The sequence below is a fragment of the Gnatocerus cornutus genome, chromosome 5 (assembly GCF_029298725.1).
Source record: "Gnatocerus cornutus isolate USDA-ARS CGAHR chromosome 5, icGnaCorn1.1, whole genome shotgun sequence".
In the NCBI taxonomy this organism is placed as follows: Eukaryota; Metazoa; Arthropoda; class Insecta; order Coleoptera; family Tenebrionidae; genus Gnatocerus; species Gnatocerus cornutus.
In genome coordinates, this window is record NC_142237.1 from 10,899,876 (window position 1) to 10,922,889 (window position 23,014).

General features: G+C 33.0%; 2 protein-coding genes across 4 annotated transcripts in view; one reads left to right on the plus strand and one right to left on the minus strand.

Moving 5' to 3' along the window:
- Window positions 1–213: 213 nt before the first annotated feature.
- LOC148174424 (uncharacterized) lies at window positions 214–17,699 on the minus strand. Of its 2 annotated transcripts, none has more exons than XM_088035945.1 (4): window positions 17,577–17,699; window positions 2,212–2,300; window positions 1,784–1,879; window positions 214–634 (listed from the first exon to the last, which is right to left on the minus strand). In XM_088035945.1, the coding sequence occupies exons 1-4, from the start codon at window positions 17,641–17,643 to the stop codon at window positions 470–472; spliced, it is 417 nt and encodes a 138-aa protein (XP_087892071.1). In that variant the 5' UTR covers window positions 17,644–17,699; the 3' UTR covers window positions 214–469. The 2 variants fall into 2 exon arrangements, with proteins under 2 accessions (XP_087892071.1, XP_087892070.1); XM_088035944.1 differs by lacking the exon at window positions 17,577–17,699 and adding an exon at window positions 2,421–2,477 and having other exon boundaries at window positions 2,212–2,370.
- Window positions 13,758–23,014, plus strand: part of unc-5 (netrin receptor unc-5) — a 105,961-nt gene continuing 96,704 nt past the window's right edge. For both annotated transcript variants that reach the window (XM_088035940.1, XM_088035942.1), the window contains exon 1: window positions 13,758–13,923. The gene's annotated coding sequence lies outside the window, so the exon portion shown is untranslated. The remainder of the gene's footprint in view (window positions 13,924–23,014) is intronic.

Here is a 23,014-nt window from a genome sequence, read left to right on the forward strand (position 1 = left end):
AGAAATAACATAATTATTTAAAAAAGTAAAAATTAAAGAAAAGATAGTTCTTGCAAAATTTCCATAATCTTAATTGTGGAAAAATGAACTAACTAACGACGATTTGCAAAAACTCTCATTCTTCTTACAAATAATAAATATATTTAATCAAGAAAATATTAATTTCTATACCTGAAAGATGAAACTAAACTATTTTTATCTGAAATTGGGCTAATAGTAGGTAAATTTTAAATAATTTAATTGTTTATTTTGGAATAAAAAATTACTTTTTAAACTGGTGTCTATTTTTTCTTAAAAACGAAGTGTCTTTCATGGAATTTATCTTTTTCAACCCTGAAAAATTAACATTTTGGACTTTCAGGTACAGCTGTTGTATCAGTATAGTCCTTAGCACTAATTCCAATAAAATGTGGTCAGAACAAGTCAAGTCAGGTCTCTGGATCCGTATTTGTTGTCACTGTGGTTGAGGCTAGATAAAGGCTTCATTGAAGGAAGGACGAAAACTACATTTACATCCATCGTTAAGGATAGTGTAGTTAACATGTCGGTAATATTTATCACCTAATGATTTAAAAACGCGTACTTCCTTACGTTGAGTTTCTGCTCGAACCTGTTCATGTTTCTGTGAAGTCGGCTAAAAAAATGGTTTTTAGTTAGTATAAGATTTTAGAATTGTATATTCTAAAACAAGTTGCAGCAAGTGGCAGAACGAAGTAGTCTTGGAAAATGCCTCTGCAAGAAGTTTTAGATGCTGTACACTTACGTGCAAAAATCTTGCACCCTCTTATAAAACTAGGATAAATACTATTATAATTTGAATTTGGGCATAACTGTACTTTAAATTTCATTCCATAAAACAAACGTCAACAAAGCTTTTTTGAAAGATTTTTTTCTTTTCTTTAAGCAAAAATCTCTATTTCGTAAAATCTCTAATTTTTGTTCTAAAATTTTTAATTTTCGCACAGTTAATAAACACTTCAGAAGTAGTACACTCTCTAAAATCCATTGCAATATCTTAAAAACCAACAAAGATACGAATTTTAATGAAAAAAAGTTAAACGTTTTTGGTTCGTCCTAAAACGAAATTTTCTAAAATCTCTAATTTTTGTTCTTAAATTTTGCAATCTGGTATAGTTAATGAACACTTTAGAAACAGTAAACTCTCTAAAATCCTTTAATATCTTAAAAACTGACAAAGATAACGTAACTAACAAATTTTGTTGAAAAAAAGTTGAACATTTTTGGTTCGTCCTAAAACGAAATTTTCTAAAATCTTTAATTTTTGTTCTAAAATTTTGCACTTTAGAAGTTACTAAACACTTTAGAACTTCAGTAACTTACTTAAATTTTATTGTCATATCTTAAAAATGAACAAAAATACGAGTTTTAATAATAAAAATTAGAAAATATTTGGTTTGTCCTAAAATAAAAATTTCTAAAATTTTGCATTTTGGCACAGTTAATAAACACTCCAAAACTAATAACCTCCTCAAATTTCATTGTCATAACTTAAAAACTAACAAAGATACGAATTAAAATAAAATCGAAAATTTTTGGTTTGTGGTTTTTATGTACAGCATATAATCACGCCAGTAAAGTTTATGACTTGAAATTTTTGTGTAATTTAAGGCCAAAATACATACAGAAATTTTGAAAGCCATGAATTTCTAGTTCGTCTAAAGTGGAATACAAAAATCAAAAGGGTGCAAAACTTTTGACCGTTATTGCATTTTCTATATTACGACTTTTATTTAGAATTTTTTTCACTCGTATTTATTATTACCTTATAACACAACATGCACGTCACATTAACGGCATTAGGAATGGCGTTTGACTCCTCATTTCCAAAACTTTCAATCCTTTCTATACAAATTCTAAGCTAAAAGCAAAAGATAAAATGTTTCATAACACAGACGTTTTTTACAATTTTATAAAACTGCAATAAACCATTGTACATTTGCATCTCATTTTATAGACAAATAACTACCTAGTTAACAATGTAATTTTGATTTACAGTGGCTCACAAATGTAGAACGAACTACTACTGAAAATTAGACAATAAAATTCTTCAGCACAGATATTTTCATTTCCTAATAAAATGGGAATTAAATTTCCCTCTAATAAAAGTGTTTGTCTTTGTCATTTAGCGAACGTTAATTCGACTTCATATGCAATGGTTTAGCAATTTTATTATTACAATAGCGAACTTACCCCATCCTTATCGTCACACAAAACGCGCCGAATGTATTTATTATGAATCTCTCTCATGTAGGTTTGGTCTAGTTCTTCATATCCAAAGTCTGAAAGACCGAAATCTTCATCAAACGGATATGCTCGAACAGCAAACAAATATATGAGGACAACTACAACCTATTATTCAATTACGTAAAAATTACACTTTTATAAAAATATAAACAAACTTGAGTTATTATAAGCATTGTTCGACTGATGCAGTTCCACAACTAATACTTAAAAATTCCCAACAGGCTAACAGGTATTTGTACTTGTTGGCTTATAATTAAAATTGGTAAGAATTGATAACGTGATAACCTAATTAGCATTAATAATCCTCTGGGAAGTAAATCAGTACAGGGATTTGCACATTCCAGTGGTATTTTAAGCGATAAGCTCTTGTTGATTGAAAATATAAATTCCTGTTTAGATAACAACGTGATTTTTACAATAAAACAATGTTCTCATTGGCAGTATTCCGCTAATCTTACATTATGTTACATCTATTTTAGTTGATTTAAAAAAAAACTGTGGCATCTGTTCTCAAACTTTAAATTTGTATTTGCACGAATAAATAATGAAGGCATAGAAAAAATACAGTGTACAACTTGCATGAAATGTCTACTTCTAAGTTCTGTCATCGACCACATTATCTGATTAAAAAAACTCACAGTAAATCGTATTTTTAGTACTTGTAATAATTTTTTAATCTTTGTAATTTATTTGTCGATGCCTGATAAGCCTGATTGGTCTCATAGTGATGAAATAAATGATAAATGAGCTCCCTATTAAACCATTATAAAGACACTGTCCGATAAATTACCCATTTAATAAATAACGAACGTTATCTAACAATTATGCAATTTCTTTATTACACACGCGTTGATCACTGCAGCGATAGGATTTTCGTGTTACCTACGTATTTACAAGGGGTTGGGGGTTGTGGGGTCGTCATGTGGTATTATTGCCGTAAAAGCTTTGTTTCCACTTATGAATAAGTAATGCAGGAATCGACAGATGTCTAATATCTCGTTTAATCCACCGTTTTGCTTTCTTGTAACACAGATATTGTATTAGTTCTTCGTCTATTATTTACACAATTAATTCGAAACTCAATTTAAATATTTAAATGATTTTTTTATGAAGTCGTTGGGGAATTTTCACGCAAAGTGCATCTTTTTAAGCATAACTCTGACTTGATGAATATTTTATGGACGTTTCAGGATTCCGAAATTGTGAAAGCTTTACATAACTGGAAGCTACTGAAGTTTACTGGAAAGGAGGCAAATATGTGGCATGTAATTTTCTCATTAGTCATTCATAAGCTCAAAGCTTCGGGTTAACGGTAATGGTGATTGAAGCATCGTGAAGAATTTGACTTCTAGCAGGTATGATTCTTTAATGAAGTATCGAGCGTGGAGTTAATATTTGATACCAATCGGAATAATTGCAATGTTATTTGTTTAGTTATAAGAAAAATTCTTTCTAATTCTTCCACATCCCTGCTTTTCTCATGGTTAGCATACCACCCAGCCTTTAATCGACTTGTCCCCTTTCGAAAGGTCCTCATACAAAGGTTAGCAAAGGACGTATCAAGTTTCCTTTCTTCCTCGTCATCATCTTGCCCCTGATGAGGGCTCCACACACTCGAATTTAAATTGGAAAATGATCGAGTATCGAATTTCATACGGTTCCTTTCGCCTGCGTGCCCCCATAAGGGCGGATTTCAATAATGACGGCGACGACGGGCGCCTCATTCGCGATTTCCGCGCAATTTGTCTCCCAAGCAATGAGTCGTAGCCACCTCATGGGACTGGAGTACATATACACCCACGGAATCGTCGCGAAGTGGCCGTCTGACTCCCCTACATTTAAATTTAGACCATAAGTTTCATAGGTCTAAATGTAGCGTGACTGTGCTTCCTCTGCTTTTGCTTTACATGCCACTCCGAATCGAAACGGCCATTATTCTTATTAATTCAAAACGCTTTTACGGCAAGGCTTTGTCTGCCTTGTCTTCTGCCCACCACATGTGACAATGTTTAACTTGAATTGTCACACGTCAGAGAAAAAGAAATGTTGGAGAGCTTGTTGGAAACTGGAGTCTAAAAATCGGGTGTTTACGTTAGGGCTGTCTCACCTACTTTGTTGCTGTATGTAGTGCAATGAAAACAGTTTTAAAATAATACTCGACCAGTGAGCGTTATAGTAAGGAGCCTCGAAAATTAGCAATTTTATTACTCTCGTCTTTGGTTAGTGAAACTGTACTAAATTTCAATAAAACGTTTTTTTAATAAAATCATAATAATCGTAGAAAAAGCAGTATACAAAATTATGTACAGTACGCTCACGAAAAGCTCATAGCAAAAAAAGCAAAAGCTTGCAAGATTATTTTTTTTGTGTAAAATTCTAACTAGTGATATTTGTGAACTTTGGTTTTAATGTTGTTTTACACGTACCTTAACTTGCAAATACTTGCTCACTTTTTTTATAGAATCGCCGATTCACGAACGACGGTTTTAGCAATCACAAAAATTTCATGACTTTGTAAACTTTTCGGTCAATATTTTTAGAGCAAACTCATGTTTTTGGGGCTCATTTTGCACAGAGTTTCACCCAGATAAGAAATAACTGAATTATGGCCGTTTAAAGTTTGGGAAAGTCAATTTTCAGTTTCGAAATTTTTAGTACTCGATATTTTCAAAACTGCAACAGGAAAAAAAATTATTTGCGTCCTTGTTTTTCTCGTTTTTTTTTCTTTTAGAATTTGTTTTTAAATACCCAAAATTTAATAGTTGTTTTTTTTGAAAAAAAATTCCGACTCAATCGATGAAAATTCTTCAATTTTTTGTTTTTTGGCCAAAACTCATAGTGTTTCAGTCCGATCGATCTGAAATTTAGCCAGTTGATATACATATTTTAAGAGGCTCTTTCGATTGCTTTATAAGTCAAAGATATCAAACGTCGTTTTTCCCGTAAAAAAATATTGAAAATTACCCTAAAACGACTCCTTTAAAACAGCTTTTTTAGTTATTTGTGCCCATTTAACGTAAAACATTACGCAAAATCCAAACTGGTCGAATTTTTAACGTACGTCAACAAATAATTGAGTTATTGTCATTTGTAATTTTGGGTAGTCGTCAGAAAGCTCAATATTAATATCTCGGAAACTATTGGAAATAATGGGAAAACGTTTGCGCCATCGTTTTTTTGCAATTTTTAAATAAAAATTTGTTTTTAGATTTTTTAAAAGTCAAAAGTTGGAGTTTTTCTCAAAAATTCATGACTAAAATTATGGCAAAGTTCTGAAATCGATATCTCGCTTATTTTTAGAGTAAACTTGCGTTATTATACATCATTTTACGCAGAATTTTCTGCAGATTCCAAATCTGTAATTAAAATTTAAATGCGTCAACAAATAACTGAGGTATGGCCGATCAAAGTTTCGAATAGTTAATTTTCATTTTTCCTAATTTTTAAAGCTAAATATTTCGGAAACTATTACAGGTATTGAGATGCGGTTTTTGTCATCCTTTTTTCTCGCAATTTATTAGAATCTGTTCTTAGATTTTACGAAAATCGAAAATTTAATTTTGTTGAATAAAACTTTGACTAAAAATAGGTCGATATCTCGTTTATTTTCGGAGCAAACTAATACTATTATAGTTCATTTTACGCAAAATTTTGTCCAGACTCTAAATCTGTGCTCAAAATCGACGTATGGCAAAAAAACTTTGGATTGCTGATTTGTGTTTTTAAAATTTTAAAAGCTAAATGTCTGTAAAATAACGACAGATAGAAAAAAAACATTTAGTTTTCGTGTTATTTGAAAGTTAAAACTATTTTCTAATCTCTCCTCGTCACTTGTCATTTTTGCACCCCTTTCAGAGGGTTGCAATCGCTTAACTATAGTACGCTATGCTAACCATGGGAAAGCCAGGATGTGGGAGGACGACTTGAAAAAAGCTAATGAATATTTATGCGGCGTTCGGTAAGCTCGGTGTTGGAGCCTGTTGCGGCTGCAAAGACAAAGTGCTACAAATAGTAGTAACAATCAATGACTTACCAAAGGGACGATCTCATTCTCCACATCTGAGTTTTATTAAATTTTTCTATGAATGGGATACAACTTCATCGAGCAAGACCACCCTGTCAGTGTCGCTTATTTATGACGCTTTTAGAATAAAGCTCATCTAAATAACTACTATTATAAACATGTTCTTTGTCTCAAACTAAATAAATGTTCGTATAAAACGCATTAATGAAGGAAGGAGTCGTTGTGTAAGAAGCAAAATGAAACACACCACAGCAAAACACAGGAGGGCATAAACTTGCTAAAACGTAATAAAATTTTACTGGGGGATTATTAAATACTTGTGTTATACTGAGAAAATTATATAAAAATTTTTATTTGTCTTTAAACTTTGTGGCGCCATCGTTCTAAAGATATCGAATAAAATGAATCGTAAAACTAGACGCAAACTTTGCAGATGGGGTGGATAGACGCCGGGTAAGTGAACAGAAGTGAGAAGAAAAGAAGTCATAGAGACTTTCATGATCAAATTACATCCTTACATTTTCAAGTTTATGCGGATGTCACATTACTGGGATTTCTCAGTGGCAATTTGATTTATTAATGGCACATTAAACGTTGTTCCGGAATTTTCGAAAATATCCGGGCTAGATGCGAACTTTTGCACTAAACCTGCGGACCCTGATTTACTATTGAGAAATTATTTAGTAGGGTCTTCTAGGTCTTACAGCTAAGTCAAGTTTTTGGAATATTAACCACGTAATGACCGTCACCTTGGGTCGTGTTTACGGCTGAAGAACCCTTTCGGGAGATTTTGAGTTCTGCTAGACTTTAAGACCGAGCAAAAATTTGAACTGCTTGTCTTTTACTATTTTGGAGGTTAATGGATGCATTTTAATTGTAAAATTGGCGCATATTTAACAAAGCAAACAAATTGAACATGTCAAAAAAGTTGTACCGAATAAACAAAAAAAAACTGAAAACGGAGTTACAATGGATGTCATTGTGAGCTGTTTTCGTTGTCACAATGAAGCGCGGTAGAAACAATAATTCACTGAACGCCCAGTTTCCCTTGGCAGGATCTCATTTATTGAATATCACAAGTTGAAAGTTATTTTTAAAAGATTAGTTAATTAAAACTTTTGAAAATCCGTTATTTGTTATTTTATACGATCTTTAAATTGATCGATTGATTTCTTATTCTAACTATTTTATCTGTAATTTTCTACGTGCAAATGAGTAAATTCAAATGAAATCGGCCATCCAAGTTTTTTTTTTAATTTCAACAAAACTTTGAAGCTTAAAAAGTATACTTTTGCCTCTAGAAAAGACAACTTCTAGTTAAGTCGGTACATTTTTTTTAAACTTTGGCTTTTTAGCGACAGTGTATTGACAACTTTTTTTTAACCATCAAATTTTTTGTGTGTTTTTCGGAGGCCCATTTCACTTAGAATTAATTAAACTTTGACCGTTTAGATTGTTCTGATTGCGCCTATTAAAAATATTTTTCCAGAATTTTGCAGCACAGTTTCTTCCATGTTTTCTCTCCATTTGCATGCCTAGTAAAAACACCAGTGTTAAAACCGGGCGATTCCTCGCTAGAAAAGACAATTTCAGTTTGTTGAATGAAACGAACCGTGATCGGCAACCAGTGGTGTATCTCGCTTTATGTTTTATTAAACATGTGGAAAACGCTTTTAAATTTTTGAAATCTCTTCCACCGTACTGAATGGCTATGACCTATATACATAATAAAAAAAGTTACCTTGCGTTTGATCCTCGATTTAAATAAGAAAACATTGCCAAAACCCAAGAGATTTTGCTCGACGGTTTCTGGGTACAATTGGGGGTCGAAAACAAAAGGAGAGGGATATGAAAGTGTACAGTCTAATATACATAAATCGTTCATTTAGCAACCGTCTGTAATTTGCTATAGTTCGATTTCCCGAACGCGAACTATAATTTGATGAGTGAATTATTTAGGTTATTTAAACTGAAATTTCATTGGAGAATAATTTCACAATGGAATTGAATTCTGCTCCGCGGAAGTTATGTATTCAAAGGTTGATTATAAAGTTACTCCAAGTCGGTTGTTTATTTCAAAAGTTTTTTTAGTTTTAATTGAAGCTGATGAAAGATTAATAAATTAGCTCAAGCTCAAGAAAAAATATATTAGAAAAGACGTTTGTGTGGTTTGTTTACATTGAGTGAAACTCATTTTTTTTCATTATTATTTATTTTAATAAAGACGGAACGCAAACAACTTGTCACATTATTTACTACTTGTAACTTAATATTTGATTAAATCATAATGCGGATGGGATTCTGTTGCACCACTGAACATATGTTAAGCCGGTTCTAAACAAATAAACAAAATTGGTAGAGATTCAATATCGCACGTGATAAACATCCAGCAAATTGAAACTGATAAGGCCGCAGTCGCTGTCAGATAATGGCAGTAGTGAAAATTAATTAAAACCTACTACAGCGTTAATTTAAATGTAATTCGATTAATTTTGCAAATCTAAATGTAACAACGGGAATCGGGAATTAAACAACAATAATTGCATCAGGTACTTGGACCAAAATCATAAAGTGCTATAATGAAAACGAAAAAGTAATTACAGTAAAGCGTATCAGAGCATTGTGCAACAACTTCATTACAATGAGCTTTGTGTTTTTACGTCGCAAGTCTGACAGGATTTCCGGACTTGAAACGGAATTTTAAATATGTCGCCGTCATTATTTTTCGTTAATGAAATAATTATCACGATTTTTTCATTAAGAACCACAATAAAGGCGAACCCTTGTACATCACAATAAAGTCCAATTAAACTAGATAATTAGCTTAACAGGGAGCTTTAGAATTAATTGGAAGGTTGGCGATGTATTTTTAAGGGTGGTAGCTAACACATTTTTTCATTGTTCACGAAAAATTAATGTTACCAATTGTTTTTATTTGAATGAGTGAATTAAAATATCTAAAGACAAGCAATGAATTTTCGACTTTGTTTTTAGTAAAATTCGTATTTTTGTTATTTAAGTTATGCCAATGAAATTTGGCGAGGTTACTATTTCGATCGTGTTGATTAACTGTACCAAAATGCAAAATTTTAGCACAAGAAATATAGATTTTAAAAAATTTTATTTTAGAACGAACGAAAAATTTGCACCAAAAATTTCTTTCGCCTTAAGCTGAGTAATATTTTCCTGTCAGAACGCGCCCCTTCAGTTTATCACCAAAAATAAAATATTTAAAATTATAAACCGCTCTTTATGGTCAAGTACAGCGGCGTCGAAAGGGAGCGTGTTGACAAAAAATTTCCATAAAAATGTAAACGTGCAGAGAAGGCAGACGAGCGCCATGTTCGACAAAGCATAGTTAAAGTGGTTCGGTTTTAATCCGTAAAGTGGATTCAAATCCACCAAGTAATGCCTCGTCGGTCGCATCTTGAGCGATTGTTCCTCCACGAGGGCACCAAAGGAGAGTTGAACAAATACCAGGAGCACGGAGAAGAGCGGGAATACTTGCATATGACATGCAGCGGCTTTTCCGAAAGCATTAACTGCACAATTGATGTTAAGCCGATCTTTTATACTTTCGAGTGCAGTCTTCTGACTAAAGTTCGAATTTTCACTTGGCGATAACAAAGCTCTAAGCTTCAGAAGTGCCAACTAACAATGACGAATTGTAACGTTCTATTGATTAAGACGGCGACATCGATTCCGGAGATCTTAATTAAACTTCGTTCTTTCTTCCAAAAAGTGGAGGAATTTGTCGCTTTATCTAAATTAACTGCGAAAATTGAAGATGTTGTTTTCATGCACGCTTGAAACAAAGCCATTGTGCATTATTCACGGGATATTGAGAACTCAAATCTTAATTAGCTATTGTTGCTGTTTGTTCAACAAAATGCGTTTCTACAGACCAAAAATCACCTAAAGACCGACGGAAATTATTTCTACGCCGTGTTCAGCAGCCGAAGAATTTATGAATGAATCGGAGCCGAACGCACTTCCTTCCCATCATTACAACCCAGAATCTCCACCATATGTTTGAAACGTTGCACATGACTGAGAATATCTTTAAAAGTGTTTTGGTTACTTAAAAATGCTTTTAGACCGAAGCTGTGCACTACTAGATAGTACTCGAGTGCTGATCTGTGTTTTGTCATAAAGTCGATTCTTATGCAGCTTTTATGCCTTCGCCGCTGCAACCGACATAAAGATATCCTCGAACAAATTTCAGATTAAACTACATAATAAAATACGATAATATTAATGGACAGGTAGAACACGCATTTGTACGAATAAAACTCTCCCAAACGTTCATTAATCATTAAAACCCAATCTGTTTTCTTTCAGTTTTGATAAGCTACAACAGTATGGCAAGTGGCAAAGCGTTAAAAGCACGGCTTGTGTGTGTTAAGTCAACGGTGTGACAATGTCACTGTAAACTCAAATTATGACAGGATGTTTGAGTACTAAACGTTTATAGCTGCTTAACTGGGTTCTGAAGGCAAATTGTGATGAAATCCGCGCTTTTTCGAACAAGCGTTAGAAGCGACATCTTGGAAACAAACGCAGATGCTCAAGAATTCACACTCTTGAAGAATCGCAAAAATTCAGAGCGGACAATGCAAGAAATATCGCGACAGGATTTCGCAATAGAAAACCAATTTCATGAGCTGAAGCAGTTGTGTAATTAAGAGCTTATCTTGATGGAATTTCGAGTCCGAATAAACAGACAATTTCTAAACACTGTATTGTGTACATATTTTAAATTTCTTATAATTATACGGAAATTTAAGAACTGAGAACTTTAATAATTAAACTCGAAAATTACTCGCAATCAATAGCGGACATTTGGTGTAAAGCCGCTTTACCGAATGAATAAATCATCCAATTTAATTATTTTTAAACGTGATGAGAACCACTATTAGTCGGTAATGGATAAAATTATATATTTATAAGATGATTATTCGTAAAAAACGCTTATAAATTGCTTCATTTTCATCTTAATTTTAATAACATGTGGTATTATCCTTGCTATTATCATTTAATAACATTCGGTTGGATGAACCTGATAAAACCACGCTGAGTATTATAAAATGATTCTTCTAAACGGATCATTAATTAAACAACGAATGAAGAAAATTTTAATTGATTTACAGGTAGCGCATCCAACAGCTCCCGAGTTCATTAATTTCTTTCTTGAATCTTGATATGCAACTGGAGACCGAGACAAAGAATTCGAAACCTCAGATTCCCTGATCTCATCAAGGAGAAATATTGTTTGTATAAACGAACAAAGAGCAATGAATTTGAAATAATCAGAAGATTGTTATTGATTGATTGGGAAAAATTACAACTTGCAGACTTTTAATGTCAAGGTTTGTGGATTTTCATGTTTAAAATTGATTGAAAATTAATTAGTTAGCCAGCCCACTTTCGGAGATAAGTTCGTGTCTAACCTCTCGATTTAGCCGAGCTACTCATCTGAAATTAAAAATTTAAGGTCGAGCGTACCTGACAGTGATAGACATTTTTGCTTGATGCATTAATATTAATAAAGTTTAGGGAAAATCGGTCTACTTACTTTTTTTCAAATGGATTTATTTGATTTTGATTTGAAGTTAGGCGAGGAAAAAATTATGAAAAATTCACAAAATTTTGATAAAAAATTATTTTGATTACAGATAAGTTTACCTAGTTAAGAAAATTATAATTATAGAGATTGGGAAAAATATTCTCTCTAGTCTTCAGATGTGACCATTTAATTGCATAATAAAGTTTATTTACCACTAAATAAAAACAATTTTCTGCACACAAAACCTCTTCCAAATGTAATACTTTTTTACCTGTAATAAAAATTTCTAAGTCTGTGTTTTTCGCTCTACAACTTTGTAATTAGTTAGAGTTAATACACGACTCAAAACTAGTACCAAAAGAACGAATTTTAGGGAAGGATGTGGAAACTTTACGTTTGGTCTCAAAAATAATAATAATAATAATAGTATCTTTTTCAAATTTCATAGTTGTAGAACTAAAATTACCAAAATTACGAATTACTCGTGAAGGATTCGGAACTGTTTGCTTGGTTTCAAAAACAAAAATTTTTAAAATCTGTGTTTTTTGCTCAACAATTTTGCAATTTAATAGAATTGATACACAACTTAAAGACTGTAACTTCCCTAAATTTCATAATTGTAGCACTAAAATTACTAAAATTATTAATTTTAGTGTAAGATATAGAAACTTTTTGCTTGGTCTCAAAAATAAAAAACTTTAAAATCTGTGCCTTTTGCTCTAAAATTTTGCAATTTGCTAGAGTTAAGACACGACTCAAAACTAGTAACTTCTACAAATTTCATAGTTGTACCACTAAAATTATCAAAATTACGATTTAATTACGTATAATTTTTATAGAAAATTAAATTTAATAAAAATCGGTAATAAAAAAATCTGCTGTTTTGATCGATAAAAAATCGAAAATTTCTATAAACGAAAAATTGACACAAAACTGAACATTTTTATTTTCAGTTAATAATAAAAAAAAATCCCGACAAACATTCGTGTTTGATTTTATATTTTTGCAGACATATTTGGATTTAGGAGGTGGAAATCTGGCAACACATGTCTTACCTACTTATTTATATCCGTAATATAATAACATCTACTTTGTCTACTAGTGGATCACAAATAAATATTTGCTTTTTCCACGCAAAAGATTAATTTTATCACACAAAATAGAATTTCATTTGTAAGTAGCAACTTGAAAGTAGGTCAGTGTGTTGTGCATTTAAGTTGAGATTTATCTATTTTTTCTTTAATCAGCAAGGTAGTATTTAGGTATGTAATTCTAAAGTTTTTTTTACAATTTATTATTATTTTTATTATTTTCTACTTATTAAAATCAAAATAATACTTTTGAATTTGGGTGAGTTTTAATTTTTGAATTACAAATATGTATTTGAACAGATGAATTAAATGAAACAAGCGGTTTCCATCAACGTGCATTAATTATTTTTGCTCAAAATTCTGTCATGATAGATAATAATAACAGATACCGGATAAACAGAAGTGGCAGCTCCAACATCCAAACTCGGATTGAAGTTTAAACATTTTCACTGAATTTCCCAGAATTGTTTACTGTTTTTATTGTATAAATCAAGACAACCATATTTTTCTATTTATTTTCGAACATCGGACAAAATAAATTCCCCCATTAGAAAAACTGAAACAATATTGCCAACTGTAGGTAATCAAACCCTCGGTCACACTTCCAAAGTTAATCCTCCACCAAATTGTACATGTTCTTATATTTTTATTGTTGTCTGCAATTTATCACCGTTCAGTTCCCTTTCGAGCCCCCTGCAAATTCAGAACAAATCGTAAAAATGCCCATTTCCAACAGCCCGTCGAATCGTCTCCGCTTTTCCTCGGCCTTTGCGCATCTGTTACCACCAGCCGAAGAACAACCGGCGACTATGTCAGTCCGTGAACGACCCGCGCAGGAGTTGGGTGTTCGCCGCTTTCATCTAAACTGATCGACTAACGTGCTTTCCCAACTCGTAACCAAAACAATTCGGTTCTTTTTCTGTGCTTTGCTGTGTTATTAGTGCACAAATTAGGATATTCTTTCTCATTCATTGCAGGTTAGTGTCAATTATGGAAGTTTGTCGACATTTCGGCGAGCTTCCCAAAGGCTGTTAATTAAAAATTTAAATCCTTTCGGCGTACGGAACTTCTTTAAAGTTTCGCAGACGGTGGAAGGGGTCTATCGATACTTGATTAACTTCTTTCGACACAAATTAAAAGTTGAGGGCAATTAAGCGGCGGTATTTTCGGGGACAGTCGCATCCCTTAATTGTGGTTTGATTATATTGGGTTAATTGCAGGCTATGAAAGTAATAAAGGATGTACAATGAAATGATATTTTATTGGGGTTATTAAGTTTTTAATTGAATTACGCGTAATTGTGGGGGCGGTACAGCTTTTTCCTCGCGGAAGTGGAAGACAAAACGAGCTTTTTACTCCAGTAAATTTTTGTTCTTCATTTTTGGCTTTCATGACAATTTCTTTTAACATTTAGAATTTGTTGAAGTATTTTAAAATCAAATTGTTCGGTTATAAATCGCGGACGAATTCATTTAGAAATTGAAGTAACAGCAAGTAATATTGACTGATTTTAGTGGCGCATCTTTTCGTGAACAATTTGTGCCGTTTAGAAAGTAATTGCACGTGGGTCGGGGCCTTATTACTATCATCTGAGTACTTACTCGTTATCTTCAATTCGTAATTTATAGCTGCATAGTGTTTTATGAGTTGAACAACACAAGTTGATTAGTAAACAGATGCCAACTCGCACTTCAGTCGAAGACAAGCAGTTACATCTTAATTATCAATTAATTTTAATCTTCGGAATAAGTTTTAATTAATGTGATTGTCATCCGAAAAGTTCGAATTTGGGCCGTGGCAACTTCACGTTTTTGCTCATCTTAATCGCATGAACAATCCATTTGCCATAAAAAGAGAGATGCCTCCGGGAATGGCGTCCGCAAAAAATCTAAACATGAACGTTAAGTCAATTAACAGGCACGTTTTGAGTAAATTTTCTGTTTTTGCGAGGATCGTTCAGCACGCGATACTATCTGGACATACGAAGGAAATCCTAACCCCCCCGACCTTTAAATGCCAATAGATCCATTATCCCAGTGCACTTGTTGTGTGATTAGAGAGAGAAAAATCCGCTCCTCTCCTGACATAATGGGAAGATAATAATTCTCCACCGCCTGTCTTGAGTGGTGATTTATGAATAGATGCCCTTTGCATAACCGAATTTCATGCAGCGGTCAATACTTGAGGGTAGTTTTCTTCAAAGAGCTTTTGAGGATGTGATGGGGCTCTCAGTTCTTGGAAGAAGGCAGCTGACCCATTTTACCACAACTAATTACAGACTTTCGCTTTCCGGGTAATTGGGTTCTCTCCACTATTTTTAAACAGCTACATGCACTAGCAAATTAAAAAACATTTTTGTACACCCTCGTAAAGCCGCTCGTAAAAGAGTTTGACTGAACAAAGGCGGTTTTTCTGCCCCTGACCCATAAAATTTTATGAATTTTTTTCTCATTTCCAACAGCTAATTAAACGAACAAAAGAATATTTTGTAGAAAGGATTACTTTCCGAATCCGAGCTAGGTTTCGAACGGATGTTTATAATTATTTTTTGCTGTTAGAACTGAGTTTCTTTCATCTTTCGATAGATTCAGTGTAACTAACGTTTCGTAACAAATTATTTGACATGCGTGGTAAAGGAAATGTTTGTTTTTAGATAGACATCTTAGACGATCTAAAATTTAAATTCTCGTCGCGGTCTACAACTATTATAATTATAGACCAACGATTTTAATGATATATCTTGGTCCATTTCGAAATAATTTGTGGATTTGTTGTAGACACGAAAATTAATACAAATAACACGCTTGGGAGTGACGTTTGGACACGGAATCATTGAATTCGACTTAAATAAATAATGTTTTATATGTGATTTTTGTAATGGCTTCAGCGTCCAATTTTCCACGCCAGTTGCTTATCTTTTATTTGAATACCAAGCAGTTGATATGGTTCGTTAATTTCTAAACGCGTTTTTTGTTAATACGGTTCAATTAATTGTAAAATTGCCACAGAACGACAGTGTTGAAAGTTACCACGTTATCAGGTTAAAGCGCCTGCGAAAATAATCAAAAACTAAAATTTAAAGTGCTGAAATAAATAGTTTTTCGTCCTGAGCGGACTATTATTTGGTGTGGAAATTCTATGCAAATTGGCGACAAAATTTTCTCAAGATTTAGATTTTTTGTTTTTAAAATGTCAGTTTTATAGTGTGCTTGAAAATAATGTTGTTGTTGAATATTATAATAGCTGATGTGCGGATATATTATCGTACCTCCATAATATAACAACCACGAAGGATATTATTTTTTGATGGCAATTTTATGAGTGCAAAGTGGGTAGACGTCTGACAAAAATTGGAGAGTAATTCGCTATAAAATACTATCTAGTTCTGTCACTGTAAATTTAATTTGAATGTTAGAACGAAAACAATAATTGTGCTGATAACATCAATAAAATATGCAGCTATTTTCGATTCTTCATATTGAAATTCAGCTATTTTTGTACTGGAGAAGTGACAAGTCCAGGGAATAATATTTTTCAAAAATGACCTACTTCTGGCTTCTTCTTCTTTCTTTGTGATTTTGTCATACTTTCTCTGATTTTCTTGTGATTTCATTTTACGTCTCCTTATTTCCTTGTGATTTCATCTAAATTTCCCTAATTTTCTTGTAATTTTGTCGAACTTCTTATTTCCTTGTGATTACGTAAAACTTCCCCTGATCTCATTGATATTTCATCCAACCTCTCCTTATTTTTTTGTGATTTTGTCTACATTCCCCTGATTTCCTTGTTATTTCGTCCAACTTTCTCTTATTTCCTTGTGATTTTGTTAAACTTCCTCTGATTTACTGGTGATTTCGTCCAACCTCTCCTTATTTTTTGTGATTTCGTAAAACTACCCTGATTCCGTGGTGGAACGTTTTGATTTGTCCAAAATAATTTTTTTTTTAAATCTTTTTTTCTTTCTGGCTCATTTTAAAATGAAAATTTCTAAACTTTCTATTTCTTGCTTTTATAATTTGATAAACAAGTCAAAAGTGGTAAAACCTCCAAATTTTATTGCTTTAGAACGAAAACTGGCAGAGATACTGAATTTAATCGAAGGTGGTGGAAATTTCTTATTTGTCAAAAATAATTTTTTTTTTTAATTTTGTTTATTGCTCTAGAATTTTGAAATTTAGCACAGTTTATGAATAAGTCTAAAGTGCTAAAACCTCGAAGTTTCACTGTTTTAGGATTAAAACAGCCAAAGTTACGAAATTAAATACGAACTTTCTGGCTCATTTTAAAATAAAAATTTCTCAAAATTCTGTTTCTTGCTCTCAAGTTTTATAATTTAACACATTTGATAAACAAGTCAAAAGTGGTAAAACCCCTAAATTTTATTGTACTTCTAGTAAATACCCAAAAGTGTGCAGTGTCGTGGTCAAATTTTTATGACAAGAAACTCTTTCAAGAGAAATGACTCACAGTGGAGTTGTTAACTTTTTAATCGCGTGATAAAAATTTGCAACAATAGTCATTGTTTATTTTGCAAATTAATTCAACAGGTGGAGGATTTAAAAAAGTTTACAAACGCAAAATGAAAACAAATTGTGAAAAATCGTGTGCTTTAATAATTTTGAATACATACATAATATTTCGAGCGGCTCCCGGAATAAAAAGAAACTTAAACTTGTGGAACTCGACATTTTCTTCATATATCATCTCATTCGCAGCCTCAACCATAACTCAAGCATTTCGCACTGAATCTATTCCAATTTTTCACATCAACTGCAGCCAAATTTCAAAGTTTCCGTACACACATGCACGTCATCCGTTGATAAATTTGCCCACATCTACGTCTATTTATATCAGCGCTTTGAAGAAAATTAAGGGCACGCGATTCCGGTGCGAAGAAATAGGGTGCGGCCCGTCACCGCCGCCGCCATCATCGAAAGCAGAAGGCACATAACATTGACTAGTGGTGTCTGAAGAGGCAGTGATATATAAACCAATTAAAAGTCAGCGGCGTTTAATGTAATACCTTGGCATCCGCCAAACACGCGTTACCGTGTTCAAATAATAGTTCACGAAGCGATAACATCTACTGGTAGAACTGATGGCGTGCTTTCTGACCATTCGTATTGCTGAGCTGTCCACGCATACGATCCTATAATACAAACCGAAAGGAGCACACTCATCATGTGTGTTACCACTTATAAATTTTTTGATGAGAAAAGTGCCGAAAAAAATTGGGAGAGCGCGCTGGAATGGATTTAGCACGCACTCTTTGTAGTGGAATTACTGATACGGAGGGAAAAATCCAATTAGGAAAGATGAAGATTATATAAGATGCTCGGGATTTTACTCGACAATGTTGAGTATGTGTGAATAAAATACGAATGGAGGCAAAAATCTTAATATAAATCCAATTAAATTCAAGTCAAGATCATTGTGTTACATCCCTCTTTTAATATTGAATTGAATTCGTAGTTTTTTAATTTTTGATTAACGTATGTATCATGAATTCCCTAGGTACTTGTGAACACGATTATGGGATTCACATTTAAATCTATAATACGGCTGAGCATAAATTTTAATATCGAACAATAAAATTATAGTAGTACAGTAAATAACGAAACATAATATGAAATTGTCGGTGCAGTTTTTCCAATTGCTACGTATTTAAATTTATCGACAGTTACAGGACATTAATACAATCCGATAAACAAAATGAGAGAAACGATAAAGCGCATGTAGCAAAACTTTGGCTATTACTACCAGTAATATAAAATTATGATTGTAAGGAAAATGAACGAGTGAGTTACATTTTTCACAATTAATTTTCTTTTATAGGATTATAAATTCTTATCATAGATCATAATACAATTCAATCTGAACTGCAGCAAACAATAAAGAAGGAGGAAGTCGTTGCAATAAATGTTTACTTCCTTAAATATGAGATTATTACTATTATTAGTATGCATTATGCAACAGAATGTGAATAAACAACACCATTGAATCATAAATCTTTACTTTGTTTGGAGTAAAATTTTTACTTTGAGACGTAACGAGAACTTATCTTTGTTTTATAGTCTAGCAGTGAATAATGTTTATAGACCTACAAGGAGAATAATCATTAGTATTAAAACTCAAGTTTAAATACCTATTTTGCAACAAGTTGCAAATTGGTATTGCTTTACGCACTATCGACGTTGTGTTTGTAAAATTCATTTTGCACGAGTAGGAAATAAGATTTTTTCTACAATTGCAGAAAAACAGTGTTAAAATCATGCACACTACTCTCGCGAAACGCTCACAGCGAAAGCTCGCTCTCGTTTTTTTGACGCTTGTATTGTCACTTTTTCGTACTTGAGCGTGTCATTTCAAAATTAAAATGTCAAATACTCTCATCTAACGAAGAATCTTAACTAGAGCGTCAGCGACATTTTAATTTCGTGGATCTGAACGGGGCCGAAAATTCATAATTCCATGAATACCGCTGCCAATGTTTTAAATTATCATCAGTGTGACATGTACATTCCAAGAAAGTTCGTTGCAGACACAAATATGCATCGAAGCAGACTTTATGAATCGTTTTGTTATTCCGTACGTTCCAATCAGAAACTTTTCCAAATTCATGAATATTGAGAAGTCAGTACTGTACACCGAGGATTTTGTTTGCAGAAGTTGTGCAGATAAAATGCATGGAGAAAAACGTATTACAGGGAATTGTATCACGGAACTGATTTGCATGAATTTCGAAGAAACTATTCTAAAATAAGAGCACTTCTGACTCTTCCGCTAAACTTGAATTTCATGCTCATTAAATGTTTTAATTATGCTAGTTAGAAACGCACAGAGAACGCTTGTCCGAAGTTTCAAGTTGGACCATAACATTTACGTTAATTAAGTGCAAATGTTAGTGTTGAAATGGTATTTCTTATCTTTTTGATTGACAGTTGTCTCTAGTTTTTCAAACACGCACATTCTTCCGTTAATTCAAACATCATTCACACCAATCCCACGCTTTTCTCAAATTAGTTTTTTTCTTGACGATCGTGTTTTGTGCCTGGAGGTCTAATCGATCTACAATTTAACTTTGGCGGTAAACTCGAATAGCTTGATTAAATCAGAGTTGGAAACTTAAAATGAACAAATTTGGAACACCTCGTTCCATCATCGATGGTTACAGAGTATATGGAAGAGGTACAAGTTTAATAGCTGCAGAGGGGCTGATTTCCTTCCTGTACGAACTTATTTACAAATTACTTCGTAAGTAGTTTTGCTTGATTTAATAAATCAAAGGTAGAACTTCAGATCACGTCGCGATAAGTTTTCTACCGAAAAAGTTACTTTGTATTATACTTGTAATAAATGCAATGGAAAGATGAACATAACAGGACTCAATTAATCATTCTGTTTACACACTATCGTCCTGGTTTCTCAAAGCTTCCTCCAAACTTAAACAGAGACGAGCAAAATTCTCGTTAATTACGGAAAAAACGCTATTGTTCGACTATTTCAATTGATAGCGCTTTCACTGTGTAAGAATCCTTCGAAAGGACCAATAGAAGGGCGCGTATATCCTTGTCAGGCTCCCTTGGTAGCGAAACAATGCACTGAGCCTTAATTTATCACCCAGTGGGACTATTTCCTTCCTCACAATCGAAGTCGTCTTTAGATTGAACTCTCAGATACTTGTCATTCCTCTTCTTCGCCTCGAGGAAGCTCCAAAAATTATTTTCGGAAGAAATACCGGTAAGAGTATTATAAATGAAGCAATAAAAAAGAGAATTTTGGCTACCGTATGAGATTTATATCTTGGTTTTATAAATATTTTTTTTCGATTTTAGAAAATTTTATTTTTCTTTATTAAAATTTGACTTAGTAACAACTAAGTAACTTTAGTAAAATAATTAGGACGGGCGTAATTTTGTTTAAACTTTTGAAATTTTAGCGATTTCGGAATGGTGTCTGTCTTTTTCTTTCGCCTCAGGCAAAGACGACCCTCAGTGTAAAACCCTCAATTGCTACGTAATTATTTTCTTTTGTGTGGCGATTTGTTGATTTACAACATAGTTATGGTCAACTAACTTTTAACTAACTTTATTAATGAATGCAGTTTGATCTTCGGGCGAAGGCTTGTGCATTATCAAATTAAAAATCATGAGAAACATTGCTTTGACGTTATAAATTTTTGAAAAAGAACAGTTTAGAAAAGTATAGGCGTTATCGACTCTTGATTCCGAATTTGATGACGCCCCCGTCTTATCCTGCGAATCGGATTGTATTTTCTTCGTATAACGAAAAGAAAATACTATTTCTTCATAGTTTAGGCTACTGAGGAATGTTTTTTTAAAAATGAAGATTTTGTGCTGCAATATTAATAAAACTGAAAAACACATGTCATTTATGTTACCCGAAATGGTAAAGAAATGGCTTTAGTGGGATTTTTTGTTTTTGTTTTAGTAAACTTTTTATGCTTTTTTTCTGTTTTGTATATCTTTATTTTTTTCTTGCATTTTTTTTTCATCAAACACTGCTCTTTAAAATTAATGGAAAATTTACTTACTCATTTTTAAAATGGCTTTAAAAACATTATTGACGATTCACACCAACTTGAAATAGTTTACTATTTCAAATTCCTCTTGATGACACACCTAAAACTCATTTTTCTTATTATGTGGGCAAAACTTTTATTAAAAGAGACATCATTTCTTTTCAAAAACTTGTTCCTCTTTTTGTTTGCGGAATATTTGTGCAAATAACTTTCAAACTGGTGCAGTTTTTCTTCTTCGTTATTTACTATTTTATGATCTTTACCTACCTAGAAGAGACGAGTGAGACCGATGCATAGTTGCTTCGAATCTGAAATTTACCTTTATGATTTTAGCAGATCAACCTTAAAATAAACGAATACGACAAAATGCTTTATCAAAAACTTTGTTTACTTTACAGAGGTGGCCGTAAAAGTGTCTGCATATCATTAATCTTAGTTACTTTTTTCACTTTTCCGTTCTAAAACAACAGATCGTCTGTTTAAGCGTTTTTTTTCCCCCGATTGTGACAGTTTTTGTCCGAACAAAACCATCGGGACTGCAGTAGAAAGTTCAGTAGAATTTATCCTGAAATATAACGAGACATTTTATTCAGAATTACTCACAATGTCACTTGCTGAACAATATGGTAACGTTTTCATTCTATACACGAACGGTTTTGAGTTTCAACACGAAAGCACACCGTTATAATGCATTGCTCCATCAGGTTGAACCGAAACTCTGTTTTCAGCAAAAATATGATGAATCGCGTGTTTTTCTTTCAGTTTCGTCGCTGCACATTTTGTTTTATTCGTAACAGAGTTTGTTTGAGACCACCCTTCGAATGGGTTTTTTGTCGAAAAGGCATTAAAAAGCAATGGGATCTAGTGAAATATTTAAGCCCCCTAAAAGGCGGTTTTCTGTGGGGGTCCCACAAGATAATATGATAAGCAGAGGGTGCCGAGGCAGGTAGTTTTTAAATGGATTTCGGTCCCCAAGTTGTTAACTTCATAAAGATGAATGGTTGGCAGTGAAAACTGACAATTAGGGCCATCCACAAACGACTTCTCTACCTATTCTCCCAGAAGGAGATAAGTGCTCTTTGTATGTTTTTGTGTCGCCTTTATCAGGTCATAATTTAATAAAGGGAAATTTTCACCTCTTTAAAAAACCACCACGTTAGCGCGATAACGGTCCGCAGGATTTCGGCTTCACCCTCCAAATTACAAAGTCAATCCCAGAAAAAGTAATAGAAAGCTTGAACAAGGCAATTTAGTAATTTTAAATCTCAGACATCTATTTCTTAGCCTCCATTAATGACGGGACATTAAAGCAAGCGCACAAGTCTATGTTATTATTTTAATTATAATCCTACGCTCCTGAAGAACAGGTTCCGAGTGATTTTTTTAGCCACAAAATTTTATGGCCCCAGAAAGATATGCTCGCCTCGTCTATAATTATTGTTAATGTACATTATGAAGAAGAAGACTCGTAAAGTACGAATAATTATTGCAGTCCGCGCCAGTAAAATTTTTGAAGGCTAAATTCC

Excerpts from the sequence above, each read along its gene's own strand:
- LOC148174424 (XM_088035944.1), bottom strand. Across the intron at positions 1,880-2,211 it reads TGTGTGACGATAAGGATGGG|CTTAGAATTTGTATAGAAAG; the intron begins GTAAGTTCGCTA and ends TTTTGCTTTTAG. Across the intron at positions 635-1,783 it reads CGTGCATGTTGTGTTATAAG|CCGACTTCACAGAAACATGA; the intron begins GTAATAATAAAT and ends CCATTTTTTTAG.